The sequence below is a fragment of the Bos indicus x Bos taurus genome, chromosome 9 (genome assembly GCF_003369695.1).
Source record: "Bos indicus x Bos taurus breed Angus x Brahman F1 hybrid chromosome 9, Bos_hybrid_MaternalHap_v2.0, whole genome shotgun sequence".
Classification (NCBI taxonomy): Eukaryota; Metazoa; Chordata; class Mammalia; order Artiodactyla; family Bovidae; genus Bos; species Bos indicus x Bos taurus.
Window position 1 is genome coordinate 60575720 of NC_040084.1, and position 17256 is coordinate 60592975.

General features: G+C 47.8%; 1 protein-coding gene across 1 annotated transcript in view; it reads left to right on the top strand.

The window, feature by feature from the left end:
* The window catches only part of MDN1 (midasin AAA ATPase 1), a 140187-nt gene that overhangs the window by 92979 nt on the left and 29952 nt on the right, over positions 1–17256 (top strand). Inside the window, exons 60-77 of the mRNA XM_027551397.1 lie at positions 412–626; positions 1011–1398; positions 2396–2505; positions 3113–3818; positions 4989–5150; positions 5601–5871; positions 6648–6883; positions 7444–7539; positions 8197–8291; positions 8552–8673; positions 9247–9393; positions 10236–10345; positions 10936–11009; positions 11483–11681; positions 13016–13175; positions 15244–15390; positions 15898–16024; positions 16701–16806. Coding sequence (XP_027407198.1) covers positions 412–626; positions 1011–1398; positions 2396–2505; positions 3113–3818; positions 4989–5150; positions 5601–5871; positions 6648–6883; positions 7444–7539; positions 8197–8291; positions 8552–8673; positions 9247–9393; positions 10236–10345; positions 10936–11009; positions 11483–11681; positions 13016–13175; positions 15244–15390; positions 15898–16024; positions 16701–16806 — 3471 coding nt within the window. The remainder of the gene's footprint in view (positions 1–411; positions 627–1010; positions 1399–2395; positions 2506–3112; positions 3819–4988; positions 5151–5600; positions 5872–6647; positions 6884–7443; positions 7540–8196; positions 8292–8551; positions 8674–9246; positions 9394–10235; positions 10346–10935; positions 11010–11482; positions 11682–13015; positions 13176–15243; positions 15391–15897; positions 16025–16700; positions 16807–17256) is intronic.

Genomic DNA, 17256 nt, shown 5'->3' on the forward strand with positions numbered 1-17256 from the left:
CTGTGGATCTCACCCCTAACCTGTTGTCATGGACACTATTCCTGTGTCCCAGGTTAACAGTCCAGGAAGCAGAGGCTTGTCCCTCTGGCTCATCTGTTTGTCTTCCAACACTTTCCCCTGCCTCCAAGTCTCACCTTCCTGCAGTGTGCCCTCAGTCCTGCCGCACAAGTGGTCTTCCTGATGCCTAGGTGTGAGGGATTTTCTCCTGCTTGACAAAAGCAACCCCTGCTCTTCATTCATAGAGAATGGAGTCCTTGAAGGGCCCACTGCACCCGACCCCACTCTGCCAGTCTAGTCCTGTCTCAGGATGATGGTTACCTGTTCCTGACAACCTGAGGTGCCCCAGTGCTGCTTGTTGAAACCCCGTTAGTTAATTTCTAAAAGTTAACTTGACTCCTCTCCCTCCCTCAGGGTCCCGGCAGTCTCAGTAGAGCCGTGTTCTCCAAATGCTGCATTGAGATCGTGACCAGCAGCTGTAGAGCAAGTCCCTGGGATGTGAGCGGCCTCCCCATCCTGTCGTCCTCGCACGTCACCCTGGGGGAGTGGGTCGAGAGGTGCCAGCAGCTCCGGGATGTCAGCTCGATGCTCTGGACCAACATGGCTGTCCCGGTGGTGGCAGAGTTCAGGTATTCCCTCTCCCTGGGTAGACGGTACAGCTCCCATTTTTCCTCCAGGGTGTGTCATGGGGACCTCGGTCAGAGCTTGTTTGGGTAGTGGCTATTTCCGGTGGGTTGAGGAAAGGTGTTTTTTGGCTGAATGAGCAGGTTTTCAGTCCATGACAGAGACTGCTATGAGCTGGCCAGCCCCTCTGCCAGCTCTCAGTGTATTGTCACCAAGAGGGTGGTGCCTAGAAAACCATATCAGATCGAGAATAGAAATTCATCTCCAGGTGTAGTCTGGAGAGCAGTGTAGTCTGCCTTGCTGTTTTCTGGAAGGACGAATGCTAGTGTAAGAAAGAAATGCCTGTGACTGCAGTGCAGACCCCAGTAAGTGCTCCCTTGTCCCTGCAGACGCACTGATGCCCAGCTCCAGGGCCTGGTGCTGTGCCGGCATCTGGCCGGCCTGGCGGAGTTGCTCCCCGAGCCCCGGCAGCAAGAGCATGTGCACAACTGCAGGCAGCTGCTGCTCAGGGATAGCCAGGCCTTCCAGCACGTGGGCGAGACTCTTGGGGACCTGGCCAGGCAAGAGGCGCTGCCCAAGGAGCTGCTGTGTCTCCTGCTTACCTCTCTGCGCCACTTGTTCGGGGAGGTGGAGGGCAAGGGTGACCTGCCCGAGCCAGCCCGCCGTGGGAGCCTGTGGGTGAGCCTGGGCCTGCTCCAGATCCAGACCTGGCTTCCCCAGGCGCGCTTTGACCCTGCTGTGAAGAGGGAGTACAAGCTCAAGTACGCCAAGGAAGAGGTATGGAAGGAGGGTTGGAGTGTGGGCTGCATCCTGACGGGCTGGCTTTGCTTAGTGTATTACTCCTTTTACTCCCTTCTGGATTCTCAGAGCACAGGGGGGTGATGTGCATAAGCTACCCTGCGACATTCCACGAGTGTGCTCTAAAGACTGTGTTGTCCTGTCTGTGGGTTCCTCCGAGTAGGATCAGGCACCACAAGGGGTTATATAACCACCATGCTGGTTACATGCCACTGACAGATAGGCTCTCCTAGACACTCATAGTATCCCTCACCATCTGGATCCCTCTACCTAGATTAAGTTTTGGATATTTGGATTTGAGTAACTTATTTAGACAGGGTATAGTATTCCTTAAGGGCATCCCAGGTGGCTCATTGGTAAAGGATCTGTCTACCAGTGCAGGAGACACAGGAAACGTGGGTTCGATCCCTGAATTAAGAAGATCCCTCGGAGAAGGGCGTGGCAACCCACTCCAGTATTCTTGCCTGGAGGATCCTCATGGACAGAGGAGCCTGGCGGCCTACAGTCCATGGGGTCACAAAAAACCTGACACAACTTGGTGACTAAACAACAACGAGTAGACCTTAGGTTTTGAACTGTTGGTGTTTGTTATCCAAAACTCAAGAATTCGGTAGATTCAGATAGGGTGATGTACTTCTTGCTATTTGAACTCCCAACCAAGCTCAGGAACTGAGTATGTTAAATGGTGATATAGTGGACCTATATTTTGAGGAAGGAAAATTAAATTAGTTGGGGTGAAGGGCAGGCTGCAGTAGCAGAGATTCAGTAGTTCATTGGCATCAGTGAGATAGTTTCTTTTCACCTGACAGCTCTGAGGTGAGTGGTCCAGATTAGTGGAGCAGAACCCACCCCACAACTGTTGTGTCATTCAGGAACCCAGGTTCCTTCCATCCAGGGAGTGACCCTCCCTCAGGGCTGTGTGTCTCAGGCCTGGTCCTAGCTGGGCGCAGCAGACCAGTCTCTCCTTTTCTGCTAGTTACACCAGCTGCAGTGTGAGTGGAAGACCCGGAACCTCTCATTCCAGCTGCAGACTGGAAGAGACCTGGAAGATGAAGTCATCCTCAGTCATTCTCACCCTCACATCAGGTAACACTGTAGAGTGATGATTATTTGAACTTGAGATTATCAGCTAGAATCTTCTTTTAAAAAGACATTTTGCAGTGTCATTACAGTGTTAACCTGAGGCTATGCTCTACATACGTGAGCTCTATTAGCAAGTAGATCCCAAAGCCCCAGTTATAATCAGGAAAAATATACTCTGTGAAAGGAGTGGGAGGACTTATCTGGAGCCAGGAGGGTTGAAAGCAGAACTTGCTCTCCGTGTGGAAGGAGTTGGGTGCGATGACGGGCACCAGGGGATCTGTTACCTTAGGAAGTACTATTTAGTGGGATCTGAGCTCCACCAGCTTTAGACCTTGGGTAGACCACTCAGTGCCTTACACTGCAGTGCCCTGTCTGTAAAAGCAGGATGATAGTGCCTGCTTCAATGAGATGCACATCCAGAGTGCTTGACAACATGGGTTACACACGGTAAATGCTGTAGATGTATAATCCATTCTCATTGTAATTGTCAGTATTTCATCATTGTATGCCTCAGAAGCTGAAATGCCTTCCTTCTATTTCCCAAGAGCTCAGTCTAGATTTGTTATTTTGCTTTTAATGGAATTTGCATATGGTGTTGATTTGCCTTTAGGTTGCTTCGCCAGAGAATTGATCAGCTGGAGAACTTAATCTGCAGCCTGTCCAAGAAGCAGGCCTGCCGGCCCCCGCTGCCTACATATGAGGCCCTGGTGCAGGAAATCCACCACTACGTCAGTAGTATTGCCCAGGCCACCACCGTTCAGGATCTGCTCACGCGGCTCCTGCAGGCCCTGCGCTCGGATGGACCTCGGGCCGCCCAGGTGGCCCAGAACCTTTTGAAGGAGGAGGCCTCCTGGCAGCAGTCGCACCATCAGTTCCGGAGGCGGCTGGCCGAGGAGTTTGCCCTGTACCCAGACGCCACGGCCCCGCTGCAGGCCTCCATACTGCAGCTGCAGCACGGCATGCGGCTGGTGGCAGGCGAGGTCCATGCCTCGCTCCAGGGTGGCCTGGCTGGCGCAGACAGGCTGGGGGCCCTGGCCACATCCCTGCTGGCTTTCCCATCGGTGGGCCCTGCCTTCCCTACCTACTATGCCCACGCAGACGCTCTGTGCTCTGTGAAGTCGGAGGAGGTGCTGCGTGGCCTCAGCAAGCTGATACTCAAGCGCTCGGGAGGACGGGAGCTGGAAGAGAAGGGCCAGAGCCCCTGCACAAGCCGAGAACAGCTGCTGCTGAACGCCCTCCTATACCTGCGCTCCCACGTGCTGTGCAAGGGAGAGCTGGACCAGCGGGCCCTGCAGCTCTTCAGACATGCATGTCAGGTGAGCCCACCTCCAGCAGGGCGCCAGGGACACAAGCAGCGTGCCTGGAGGACACTTGCCGTGCCCAACGTAGATGAGATCGTGTGGTTAGGGAGTGGGGATCAAGTAGCTGTTTCTTGCTTTTTCACATTTAATTGTCAGGTTTCGGGGCCTTTTTTGTTTTTAAGAGATCAAAAAAAATTATTAGTGACATCAGTCCTTTGTGCCTGATGCACATTGCAAATGGTCTGTCCTAGTTTGTTGGTGTTGACTTTGTTTACAATGGGTTTTGCCATGTAATGATATCAACTTTTATTAACATTAAGAAAATAACTTCTGCTTTTCTCCCTTACCAACAAAAGCAATTTGTTCTCATTGTAGACAGTTAAAAGAATAAGTATAAGCTAAAGTGTTAGATTCTGCCACTTAAAGCCATGTGAACCATATGAACTATTAGCACGTTGGTTTATTCCTATCACTAAATATTTACATTTGTATGTAAAGTCTTTTTGCTAATTTAGAAGAGAAAAAAAAACCCAAACCAGTGCCATTCTAAGAAAAGTCTTAAAGCAAGATCTTTGGGTAAAATTTCGAGAAAGAATTACTGAGACAATGGTTAACTGCTTGCTTAGGCTTCTGATACAAACTGTCTTCTTGAACGGAGGATGCTCATGTCCTCAGCCCTCCTCAATACTTAAAGGGCTTTAGAGGTGGTAGGGGATTTAGGAAATGTCTGGTAAGGTATGGCCATTTTGCCTGATTGGTTCCCCAAGAACACCCAGTCCCCAGTTTATTTTCTCTTTTCCGAACCCGTGGGGCATCCATCTCCCTGAGGTGCTGGCCAAGTGCAGTCTGCATCACATGCCCACTTTGCTGACCCCTAATACAGAGCACCACCCATGCCTCACAGCAGGTCCCCAGTCCTGCAGATTTTCACACCTGCAAAATTGTAACAATACAGCAAGGGAGAATTTAGGAAAATCATTTTGCTACAGATACATGGTTTGAAAACAAAGCCCATTTACTCTCTGCTACATGGAATTTAGTTTCTTGGACGTTGTCATTTATCTGGTTTTGAACCCTGGTGTTTTGTTTTCATGGGAAATAAAGAGATAACAAATCCTGCCTTTGTTCACTATAAGTGCCTGAGCAAAGGCAAATAAGCTTCTGCTGGAATGTGTGATTTTTCAGGAAATCATCAATGAGTGGGACGAGCAGGAACGTATAGCCCAGGAGAAGGCGGAGCAGGAAAGCAGCCTGTACAGGTACCGGGGCAGGACCCCCAGGACAGCCCTGAGCGAGGAGGAAGAGGAAGAGCGGGCCTTCAGGAGCCAGTTCCCACTGCACGAGAAGGTGGGCAGTGTGCTCCCCTGGTGCCACACACCTCACCTGTGAATGGCTGGGTTTTTTTTTTCCCCCCTTCCAGTTTTACTGAGATATAATTAACACACAGCACTGTTTGAGTGTAAGGTGCTCAGCATAAGGATCTGACTTCTATCTGCCATGCAACGATTACCACAATAAGTATAGTGAACACCCATCACTCATATAGATATAAAAGAAAATTTTTTTCCTTGTGATGAAAACTCTTAGGATTTACTCTATAACTGACTGCAACACTTTGTTAGGTGCTGTTACATTCCCTTTGAATGATTTTGTAATTTTTAAAATAACTTCTTAATGCACATAATTTGCTACTTCATCTTCTTGATCATTCACACTCCATTCCTCCCCATTGCTTTTAGTCTGATCAGAACTGGATTTTGATTTTCACAAGTTCAATTGCTCTAATGTTATTTACAGGACTTTGCAGATATTTTGGTAGAACCCACATTAGAGGAGAAGGGACCTTCAGGTGGGCAAGAGGAGGAGGCCACCCCTGGCCCCGCCGTCCTGTCACAGAGCTCCATGCAGGCTGTGATGCGCATCCACCAGCAGCTGTGCCTCGGCTTCGCCCGGTCCCTCTGGTACCAGCAGAGTCCGCCACCCCACGGGACAGAGCACTACCTCAGCCTGTTTCTGTCCTGCTACCAGACAGGGGCATCTCTCGTGACACACTTCTACCCCCTGATGGGTATGGTGGTTTACTTCTCTTTAGCTCTTGGGAAATCAGAATGAGTCGATGTGATTGCTGCTTCTGGAACAATTAAAACTGCTACGTCCCTGTTTTTGCTAAGTTCGAATTGATGGTGTTTCCTTAACTTAAGGGACTTAAAGCTAATTCCAAAATCAATGTAAAATTCTGCCATACCATGGTTTCTCATCCTTTGAATACTTTGGTTAAAGGGATTAAGAAAGTAAGGATATGCCATTAGTTTTAATGGTCTTGTTTCTCCATGTTATTTCTAATTTCCCTCTAACAGCTTTGGTGCTTTTCTAATGAAATCATGTATTGCTGGGAGTAGCCTGGGAACTCAGAAATTAATTTCACAGGGTGTGGTTTGATGCAGTTTCCTACATAACCTCATGATTTGCTCCATGCAAGTAGGAAGGAAGCTTTCATTCTGCCTCTATATCTCATGAAAACAAAACACCATGGTTTAAGTAGGAAGGAATCTTTCATTTCTGCCACGAAGAGCCCCCAAAACTGGGAATTTGAATCCTTCAAACCAAACTGCACCCTCTTTGATTACGTGGAGGCAGTATCTGTGTATCCTGAAACTTGGCAGGTTTTGGTGACAACCATTTATAATTAGAGTCACAGTGTCCTGGGCTTGTGTTGCTTTGGGGGTGAATGGCATTGCAATGTCTGCTTCATTCAGTCCCAGTCATTCTTTGTTTCTGAGTATGTTTCTAACATCCTTGTAACTTGACACCAACTTTACTGTGATCTTGTTAATAACTTCACAGGAGTTGAGCTGAATGACCAGCTCTTGGGCAGCCAGCTTTTGGCCTGCACCCTGTCCCATAACACTCTCTTTGGGGAAGTGACCTCAGACCTGATGGTGAAGCCTGACGGGCCCTATGACTTCTACCATCACCCCAACATTCCAGAAGCTCGGCACTGCCAGCCCGTGCTTCAAGGCTTCTCAGAGGCTGTTCACCGGCTGCTGCAGGATTGGCCAGAGCACCCAGCGCTTGAGCAGGTAGGGCGGTGGTGGGGAGGCCACTTCTCACTGTCCCAGGTGCGTTGACTTGCACAGTGGTGACACAGGTTTTACAGAACACGTTTCGAGGAGGCACTGTTTCCTGTAGGATGAATATTCACGTTTGTAATGCTGCTTGTGAATGGTGTTTGAGGTTCCACTTACTCTATCTGTTGCTCAGGGTTTGTCATCCACATATGAAATGCTGCTGCATTGCTCTTTATTCAGACACATCCTTATGTAAACAAGGGTCTGGCTCTTTTAAGCTTAGTAGTTTTAACTCAGACCCTTGCTCTGTGATCTTCAGCTAATTCTGTAATAACTTATAACAGTAATAATAGCAATTACCTTATCAAACTCAGTCTCACTTCCAGAGTAATACAGCAGAGAAAGTGTTTATCTTGGGCAGGATCCGCAGCCCTGGAGTTTTACCCACAGCATTCATGGGTGCTTGTGAAGCAGGGCCTTTGCGTGAAATAGGCCCGTCTTCAGTACCCTCTGACTGTGGGCAATTGATAGCTCTGTGAGCATGCCCAGATCTTTTTCTCTCCCCCCTGCAGCTGCTGGTTGTAATGGACCGAATCTGTAGTTTCCCACTTTCCAGCCCCATCTCAAAGTTCCTGAATGGCTTAGAGATCCTTCTGGCAAAGGCACAGGTAAGAGGATTCTCTAGTCCTCATTTTAGTTTGTCATCAACTGAAGAGATTCTCTTATTATTCCAGTTGGCCTTCAGACTGGCTGGGTGTCTGCATCTTCACCCCCTCAGTCCTCTCATAGCCTCTGAAGTGGCTGGTGCTCCCCTGATTTTCAGATTAGGGCTCTGGACTTCAAGGGGGGTCACGTGACTAACAATACAGAGAATCAGACTCAGGTCTCCAAATCCTGTGCTGTTTGCTCAGCTGGAGGTTAGTCAGGTAACCAGAAAGATCTCCAGGCTGGATAAGCAGGATGGTTATGTATTGGTGCATGCATGCATGCTCAGTTGCTTCAGTCATGTCTGACTCTTTGTGACCCTGTGGACTGAAGCCCACCAGGCTCCTCTGTCCATGGAATTTCCCAGGCAAGGCTACTGGAGTGGGCTGCCATCTCCTCCTCCAAGGGATCTTCCTGATCCAGGGATCAAACCCATGTCTCTTATGTCTCCTGCATTGGCAGGTGGGTTCTTTACCACTAGCGCCACCTGGTACATCAGTATAGAGGTTGTTTAAGGTCCCAGTGGTCTTTGCTTAAGAAAAGTTAAGGATGTTCCTGAGGGAGGAGGTGATCAAGGGACTGAATAATGGCTGTAGTGAATTTCTTCTGTGTCTTGTCAGGATTGGGAGGAGAATGCAAGTCGAGCCCTGTCTCTGCGGAAACATCTTGATTTGGTCAGTCAGTTGATCATCCGTTGGCGTAAACTGGAACTGAAGTGAGTGATTCATTTGTCACTCCCCCTCCTGAACTTACATTGTAGGGACATGGTCTTTGGATGGGTTGTTCCTTCAGAGTTGATGTCATGTGTCAGCTGGAGACCAGACAACAGCATGCATTCTGAGGCAGCAGACTGGCAGCTTCTCCATCTTCATTTAGGAGGAGAGAATTGTGAATATTTAGCTCCTGCCTCCAAGGTTTCACATATTTGAATGGGTTTCCTTACATTCCTCCTTGGTCTCTCCTCCCACATTTCAGCTGTTGGTCCATGAGTTTGGATAATACCATGAAGCGCCACACTGAGAAATCCACCAAGCATTGGTTCTCCATCTACCAGATGCTGGAGAAGCACATGCAGGAACAAACAGAGGAACAGGAAGGTAACACCTGACCATGAATTCCCTGCTTATGTAGAGGGTCCAGGCTAAGCATGAAGTGCTGCAGAGCCTGGGATTTACTGCTCCCTTGTCCTCCACCCACTGCTTTCACACAGGACATGTTAAGTGACAGCCGGTGTTCCCGAGGTCAACCGAAAAAGCTGGGTAGTTCTTTTTTTACTGAGAATAATGATGACAGTCAGAGAGGCTAAAGTGACTTATCCAGAGTCCAGAGAGCTAGTCATAAGATAAGATTTCCTTATTCTCTGTGTCCATGAGACAAGTCAGAGAGGAAGTTCCTGTCTTGGTAGGTAGTAGTTACAATGCTTGAGTTAAAAGGGTTTCATCTCATGCTTAGAACAAGGGCCTTATAATTCCTCGTTTGCCATGTGTGCATTTCACATATACTGCTAGTGCAGCTGCCATTTTTAAACCAGCTTGAAATGTAGCTGTGGTCCTCACTCCAAACGTCACGTTAACTGGTGTCCCTCGGGGATCTCATAGTAGACTATGTGCAATATGACACGGAGTGATGGTTGCAGACACACGTGTGTTTTCCTCTTTGAATCTCTAAAGATGACAAACAGATGACCCTGATGTTGCTGGTCAGCACATTACAAGCATTTATTGAAGGATCCTCACTGGGGGAGTTCCACATACGACTTCAGATGTTACTGGTTTTCCATTGTCATGTCTTGCTGATGCCACAAGTCGAAGGAAAAGGTAAGGATATACATACGTGTGTAAAAAAATTTTTTTCTTTAATTTTACCCTATGCTGTTAAAATGATTAGGCTTTGAATTCTCGAGACAGGTGTCTTATTGCATGCCAGGTTTTAAACAAGACACTTTCAGTTGTCTTTTACTATAATGTGATTCAGGTGAGATAAAGAGAAAAACACTGAAATCAAGTGCAGACTGGTTATAATTGAATCCCTGGCTAGTGAACTGTGGCAGCGGTAAATCAACAGATGCAGATCCTAGAAGCTGGCATGTTGAGGCAGCACGTCTGTCTGTCTAGACGGTGCATATGTCCCGCTAAGCTTCTGCTTGATCCAGGCTATAATTAGGTTCTTTGATCTCAGGAGAGCACTGCCACATATCAAGCAACTGCACATAAAACTTCTACTGTCAGTTACCATCCCTGACCACAGCAGTTTAGATAAAAGTGTCACCGTAAGGTATAGATTTACGTGAATGAGTAGTCAAGGTGAGCTCTTAATATGCCATCTTTTAAAACAGGCTTAGTTTCTGCTGACTTTACAGTAAGATTCTGAGAAAGAGTTGGAAATTGTGAGTTTGGTAGAACATCTGAGTATGCCTTCTTTAAGAACAAAAGTGCGACTGGAGAAAATATCCACTGCAGACTGAAATGAAAAAAATAGGGTAGTGCTGGCAGCCTGCATCTCTGGGAACCACTAAGCCTGGCTCCCCGACGAGCTGTTATGTAATCTATGGGTGCTGTGCTGTGATGTCGTGGCCCAGAGAGTAACGAGGGAGTGTGCAGCCCCGAGGGAGAAGCCAGCAGCACGTGTGGTGTTTTCATTTCCTTTTCCTTTCTTCCAGATGCACTTTGCAGTGTTCTGTGGAACTTGTACCATTATTACAAGCAATTCTTCAACCGGGTCCAGGCCAAAATTGTGGAACTTCGTTCCCCGCTGGAAAAAGAGCTTAAAGTAAGATGAACAGCAGTCATAATCACTCTTGGGAGAACAAAAGCAGCAAATTCTTTTTCAGTTCTGTTTTTAATCCGATTAACAGTGAAACAGGGGCTCTGAGGAACGGAAGGGAGCATAGCAGCAGCCAAGCAGGATGGCAGGTTTTGCGTTTTGTGGCATTGGCTCCTTTGGTGCCCTGGCCACGTGTGTGAGGGTTCCATGGAGTAGCAGCCATCAGAGGCGCCTAGGAGGACTGTTAGGGCCCCCTCCCCAGTCACAGCCGGTGGGTGGCTCCCTCTTCCACCTCAGAGGAGCGCCACCTGGTGTCGGTCTGTGGGCTGTGATCCTATATTTGATACTTTCAGTGGTTGTGGAACCAAGGCCGGTTTATGCTGGAGTACACAGTGACATACTGATTGTAGCAGCACTTTTTTCCATCCCTTTGAGACAAACACACATCCCTTTATTAGACTTGTCTTACTTGTTCACTGACACACTGTCCTGTGTTAGGGATGAAGAGAGCTCTGGTCATGACACGGGTGATCTAGAAAGAAACAGAATGACACCACCTTTGTAAAGCCCTTCCTTGAGCTTCATTTATCTTACAGGAATTTGTTAAGATATCCAAGTGGAATGATGTCAGCTTCTGGTCTATTAAGCAGTCTGTGGAAAAGACACACAGGTAATTCATCTTTTAAAACAGGGGGTGGCCAAAACTCAGAATTTTTGAATGATAGACAGCATGACTACATTGTTACAAAGGCCTGACTTGTGCTACCTTAAATCTGCTAAAAAAAACACTAGACTGTTCTGGCTGCACAGCACGACCCCTCCCACCCAAAGTAGTCTCACTGCTGGAGGAACTGATGTGTCTGGAGGCAGAGTGGTCTGTGTGCTGCTGAAGGTCGAGTCCTCTGCCACCCGCTCACCTTCAGCCAAGTGATCCCACCATTCCTGGCTTCAGTTGAGATTAGAATACCTGCCATGCTTTTTCCTTTAAAAAAACCCAAAAAGTTATGAGTTTCTAGGACACTCGTTGTATACCAGAGGTACAAGTTATTAAGTTACCTGTGTATGCATTATGTCATTTACATATTTCCTCACTTTTCCATTTTTACTTTTCCCTGCCCTTATCTCCCATTACCTGGGGGCCAGAACCCTCTTTAAATTCATGAAGAAATTTGAAGCTGTCCTGAGCGAACCCTGCCGGTCATCCCTGGCGGAGGGGGATGAGGAGGAGCAGCCGGACTCTTTGCCAAGGCCGACAGGTGCCGCCGCGAGTAAGGAGTCCCCCATTCAGAGACTGAACAGGGTACTGAGGGAGACCCTGTTAGCCCGGCCAGCAGCTGTGCAGGTATTAGCTCGCGGGATGGTGTTTGCTTCTTCCTGAGCTGGTCGGACGGGGTCTGTGCTTTCTGTGGGAGACGTGCCTTCAGAGCTAGGTGAGGGAATGCCTTTGAAATCTTCCTCTTTGGGCTGGCGGTGTGGTGTTTGTCTTTCTGACCCTGCTGCCTAGTAAGGCAAAAAGTGTTAATCCTCATGCTGGAAGCTTAACATGGGCTTGTGTACAAAACCGATGTACTTATCTGTGAACAGTTCACTTACCCGTAAGCAAAGATTTAAAGCATCAGCTTAGGAATAGGGCATGGAAGCTGCCTTTGGGATCCCACGTGACGAGGCTGCTGCACACACCAGGAGTGACTATGTGTAGTGACGTGCTGCTTAAAGTGGTTGCTGATGACCATGGTGTGGAAATGTGTGAACTGCCATCACGGCCAGTTTCAAGTACCAAGACTTAAGAACTGGCTTACCAAATTCCTGAAAATGGAAACAGTTATCAAGACCTTGAGTGAGCAGGTCTGTGACAGGAGGGTGTCCCTGTTGCAGAGTCACTGGGTGTGGGGAGCACTTGTGATGGCTTTTGCCATCATGTTGTGCTTTCCACGCTGGGTCTAGAGAGTTAGCAATGCAATTCTTCAAGCTGTGTTAAATATTTTAATAGTTCAGAAAGCTAGTAGAAATTGAGCGTCCAGCTATGATATGGCTGCACACAAATGATATGGCTGCCAAATTTATCTTCTTTTGATTGTATTCATCACCTCACCACTCATAATGCTAATCAAATTTTTTTGTTATTGAGTTAAGAATTTCAGGATTCCTCAGGAAAAAAAAGTAGTAAAACCGTGGCCCTGACAGACAAAAGCTTTTCCCTTTGCCTAGTTTCCTTTCATCTGCTGCCTTCCCTAGTATCTGGATCCTGGTATTTGAAGTGTCAGGAATTAGAGGGTGATGGGAGACAGTGGCTGAAGTAGGATTTGGTGGTCAGGTTAGCCCTGCCTGTGTGTCTGCGAAGCATAGCGTTGCACATTATCTCAGAGGCAGCAGTTACGCTGCCCAGTCCTGCCTTCAGGGAGCAGGACGGCCTCTCATGACAAGCGCAGAAGGCAGTGCTGGGAGCAGTGGGGTCAGGGGCTTCCCTGACGGGGACCTCGCACACCAGCTCCATACTCTGCTAAGCACCTGAGGCACGTGCTGTTTTACCTTTGGTAATGTTTTATTTATTCTTGTGAGACTTCAGAGATGGGGCAAGGGGAGCTTCCTGTTGCTGAGCCGGGTATGTGGAGGGCATGACATTTAATTCAGCACCCGTGTGGGGATGTATCATGACTGTTGTGCTCTATCTCACAGGGTGCTGTTCCAGAGCAGTGTCTGGGCGCCCCTCTCCCCTCGGAGGGGGCCCTTCTGCGTCGCTTGCCGAAACTCCTGAAACGCATGAGGAAGATGTGCCTAACGCTCATCCAGGGAAGCCCCCTGCCCTGCCTCGTGGAGGGCCTCGACCAGTTCACTGGTGGGTGCATGCCCAGACTGAGGAGGCTTGCTTTCTGAAGTATCCCCGGTGGCCCAGGAAGGCTGGGATTAATTGTGTCCTAGTAGTGTAGAGCAGGTAATTGAAGAAGCAAGTGGGTTATAAACCAGCCAAAACCCAGACACAGTCAGCTGAGACCCTACACATGGTCATCATGGTTTTCGTCTTGTCCTCCTCTCGTGCAGACCAGAGCGGTGTTAGCCATTCTCTACAGCAGCCTTGTCCACATCGGCTCTTCCTGGTCAGGGACGTGAGTGAAGGGTTTCCTAGAGTCTGGATGCCGTCACCACCTCTCAGAATGTTGTCTCTCTTGAGTTAAAGGAGAAGAAAAGTTCATCCACAGTCCCTTTCTTTTTCCTTGCACTTCGGAGAGCCATAGCAATCTTGTCTCCCTGGTTGTTCTTACTCTGCAGTGTATCAGCAACTTAAGGGGAGCCAGAACTTAATAGACTGTTTGGGCCCTTGGCAGCCTTTCACCACTTCCTCCACCTCTACCCAGCCCCAGCGAGTGTGGGGTCACAGTCAAGCTGGTCCTTCTCCAGTAAGGCTGCAGTCTGACCTCAGGAATATATTTAAAAAGAAAAAAAAAAACTTGTTAGTGGGACTTGCCTGGCAGTCCAGTGTTTAAGGCTCTGTGCTCCCAATGCAGGGGACCCAGATTCGATCCCTGATCAGGGAACTAGATCCCACATACTGCAATTAAGACCTGGCACAGCCAGATAAATAAAGTAAAAACCAACTTGTTAGAGTAATAGCCTAATATCCATTTTTCAAGATAACCTGCCTGCCTGTGCCTAATGATGGGGGTGAATGGCCTACAGATCCCAGGTGCGCCCTTTGGGAGACGCACAGCGACCTCTCCTGCCGGCTGTGTTGGCTGTGTGCAGTGTGTGGGCTCTCACCTGACGGGCTAGACCGCCTGCGTTCATCTGCTCAGGCTGCCTTAGCAAAGTACAGCTGACCGCTGGGGGCGTCGCCCCTTCACAAGCTGGGAAATCCAGGTGTCACTTAGAGTCGGTCATCTGTGTCCATGGTTCCACATCCGCAAATTCATTCAACTCAGGCTCGCGTAAGCCCTGAGGCATTTACTATTGAAAAAAAAAAACTCGCATATAAGTGGACCCACACAGTTCAAACCCATGTTGTTCAAGGGGCAGCTGTGCCATGTCTTAGTTGGTTTAAATAATAGAAATTGATTTTCTCACACTTCTGGCGACTGAAAGTCCAAGATTAGAATGTCAGCAGGGTTGGTTTTTTTCTGAGGCTCTCTCCTTGTAGATGCCTTTTCTGTGTCCCTGTCTCCTCTATTAAGGTTGCCAGCCATATTAGATTAGAGTCCACATACAAGGCTTCATGGGCTCCTTAAAGGCCCCATCTCTAAACACAGTCGTATTCTGAGGTCCTGGGAGATTAGGACTTCGGCATGGACTTGGCAGGACATGACACTACCTGTGGCAGATTGGCAGCACCTTCGTGTTCTCGGTTCCTGTGGCTACTCAGGAAGGCAGAGAAAGAATCTGGGCATTGGAGTCAGTTCAGCCAGGGTTCAAGTCCTGGCTTCAAGTCTGCTCTGTAGCTGAATGGCCTTTGGAAAATGACTAGACTTTCTGAGCCTCTTAGAGTGGCTACAAAGAAGTTCTGGAGCTGTACAGGTTAAAAGAATGTTTTCGAAGCACATGGTACAGCATAGAAGCTAGTTCATATTGTAGTTATGGGAAGTTCATTCAAGTGTTTTAAAGTTCCTAGTGTAAATCATGGCACATGATCCATGTTCAATAAGTGTTTTTTGCTTGACTGATTATAAAACCCATGGATAAAAAGATTAGCTACTTTTATTTGGGTTGTTTGTTGTCAAGATAGATTGTTTCCGATTTTTCTCTTGTCATGCGTGTCATCAGTTGTTATTGAGAATTTACCAGTGCTGAGGGCTGTTAGATATAAAGATGAATGACACTTGGTGTTTGTTTCCAAAATGTCCTTGGTCTTGGGTAATCTGAGTATATTAAGAATTCCTGGGGATTTCCATGTTTCTCCCTTGTCTTCCCTGCAGGCGACGTAATCTCCTTTATGAGTGAGCTTCAGAGCTTAAAGGTGGACCCCTCCGCAGAGAAGGAGAAGCAGCGGTCGGAAGCCAAGCACATTCTCATGCAGAAGCAGCGAGCTTTAGCAGACCTCTTTAAACACCTGACAAAAACTGGTACAGTTTTCACTGAAAACTCAGTGGAGTATACTCATCTGCTTTTAGGAAGCAAAATAACACGGCTGATTCGGGGAAACTTTGTAGAGACAGTTGCGATAGTGCGAAACATAAGGTGGGAAGCAAGGTTTGGAAATGCCATTCGGAGAGTTGCAGTTGCACGTACGAAAATCCTGTGATGAACCATTTATGACTCCCAGAGAGTTTCACAGTTTTGCAATGAGGTTTCTCAGAAACCATGCGTTTTATTTTCATCGCCAGTTGTTGTACCGCACATACCCTTCCAGCGTTGCATAGAGAGCAGTGCTTCTCGAAGTAACTCGTATATGAACTACCTGGGGAATCTTGCTGAAGTGCAGAAGCAGATTCTGTTTCACTCAGTGTGGGGCAGGGCCTGAGAGTCCTGGGCGATGCTGTTCCCCAGGACATGACTTTGATTAGCGGTGGCATTGCTAATCCATTCTCTTCAGAGTTTCTTTATTTAAAAACATGCTGTTTATTTCCTAGGTTTGTCATATCGCAAAGGTCTTTCCTGGGCCCGTACAAAAAACCCTCAAGAAATGCTCCATCTTCACCCGTTGGATCTCCAGAGCGCGTTGTCTATAGTCAGCAGCACTCAGGGGGCTGATTCTAGGTTAGTGTTTTTAATTATAAATGGAGCACGGCAGCTAAGCCTCCATGGCCTCGTTTGCCAGAGTAGGGGTAGCAGTACTTCTGGCCCAGTGTTGCCATTAGGATAACATTTTAAAAAGTGCCGGCTCAGGACTGGCAGGTGGTGAGCACCTAGTAAGTGTTAATTTTCTTTTTTAAAAAACTTCCCTCTCCTTCTGCCCTTTTAAAAGGTAAGGAATGAATGTAAAACATTGGAAGGTTGGGCTCTGTTGGGAGCCTGGTGGGGTGAGGAAGACAAGGGACCACTTTGAGCATTTAAAGCAAGTGTTAGTAACTGTTGATTTTCTTCTTTTCATTTCTCTTTCCTCCTCGTGTTCATCTCTCCCATTATTTTTTTGGCCCTTTGATTTTTCCTGAGGTCTGCTCACTTGATTTGAAGGTACAGATGAAAATCTGTAAGAGAATGGTCACATTTTTAGGTGTGCCATATACACAAACCTCTTCTAAGGTCTCATGTTACTGTCACATCCTTTGTGTAAAGGACTGATGAGTACTTGATTCAATGGGTCCTCACAGAAGTAAATCTGATCAGACTCTTGGTTTCTGGTTGTGGCTGAATGGACCAGTTTCTGACTCCTCAGGATCTGGGGTGGAGATAACGGTTTTAATTAATTACGTCATGTTGATTTCTTCTCCAGGTTGCTTACAGAAATCTCGTCTTCATGGGAGGGCTGCCAGAAGTACTTCTATCGCTCTCTTGCACGACACGTCAGGCTTATTGCGGTCCTGGCGGCTCCAGCCAAGGTAGGATGATAGAGCCTTGGGATTGCAGGACCTGGGGACTCCTGTTCATCCAGGGCAGCGTCCTCAGACCTGGTCACATGATCACAGCCCATCACTGGAGGTGACTGAGCTTTTTGCAGTTATCAACCTGAGAATGTAATGTAATCAATGTAATTTTGTGCTTAACCAGAAAGCATTTGATAACAAGTTCTGTTACTCACCGTTTGTTAGCAGGTCCAAATCCTTAAGAAAAATTATGGAAGAAAAACTTCAAATTGAGAATGCCACCCTCAGATTCCCCACCCCACTCCCCCCACCCCCTGGTAAATTGAGAAAACATCACTGATACCCAGTTTTGGTGTTAAACTAGTTCCTGCTCATGGAACATCCGTGGTCTGTGGAAGCATACTTGGAGAAGCCCTGCTCCCAGAGGTGGACGGATGTGTGGCCTCTAGAGGGCAGCACACCCAG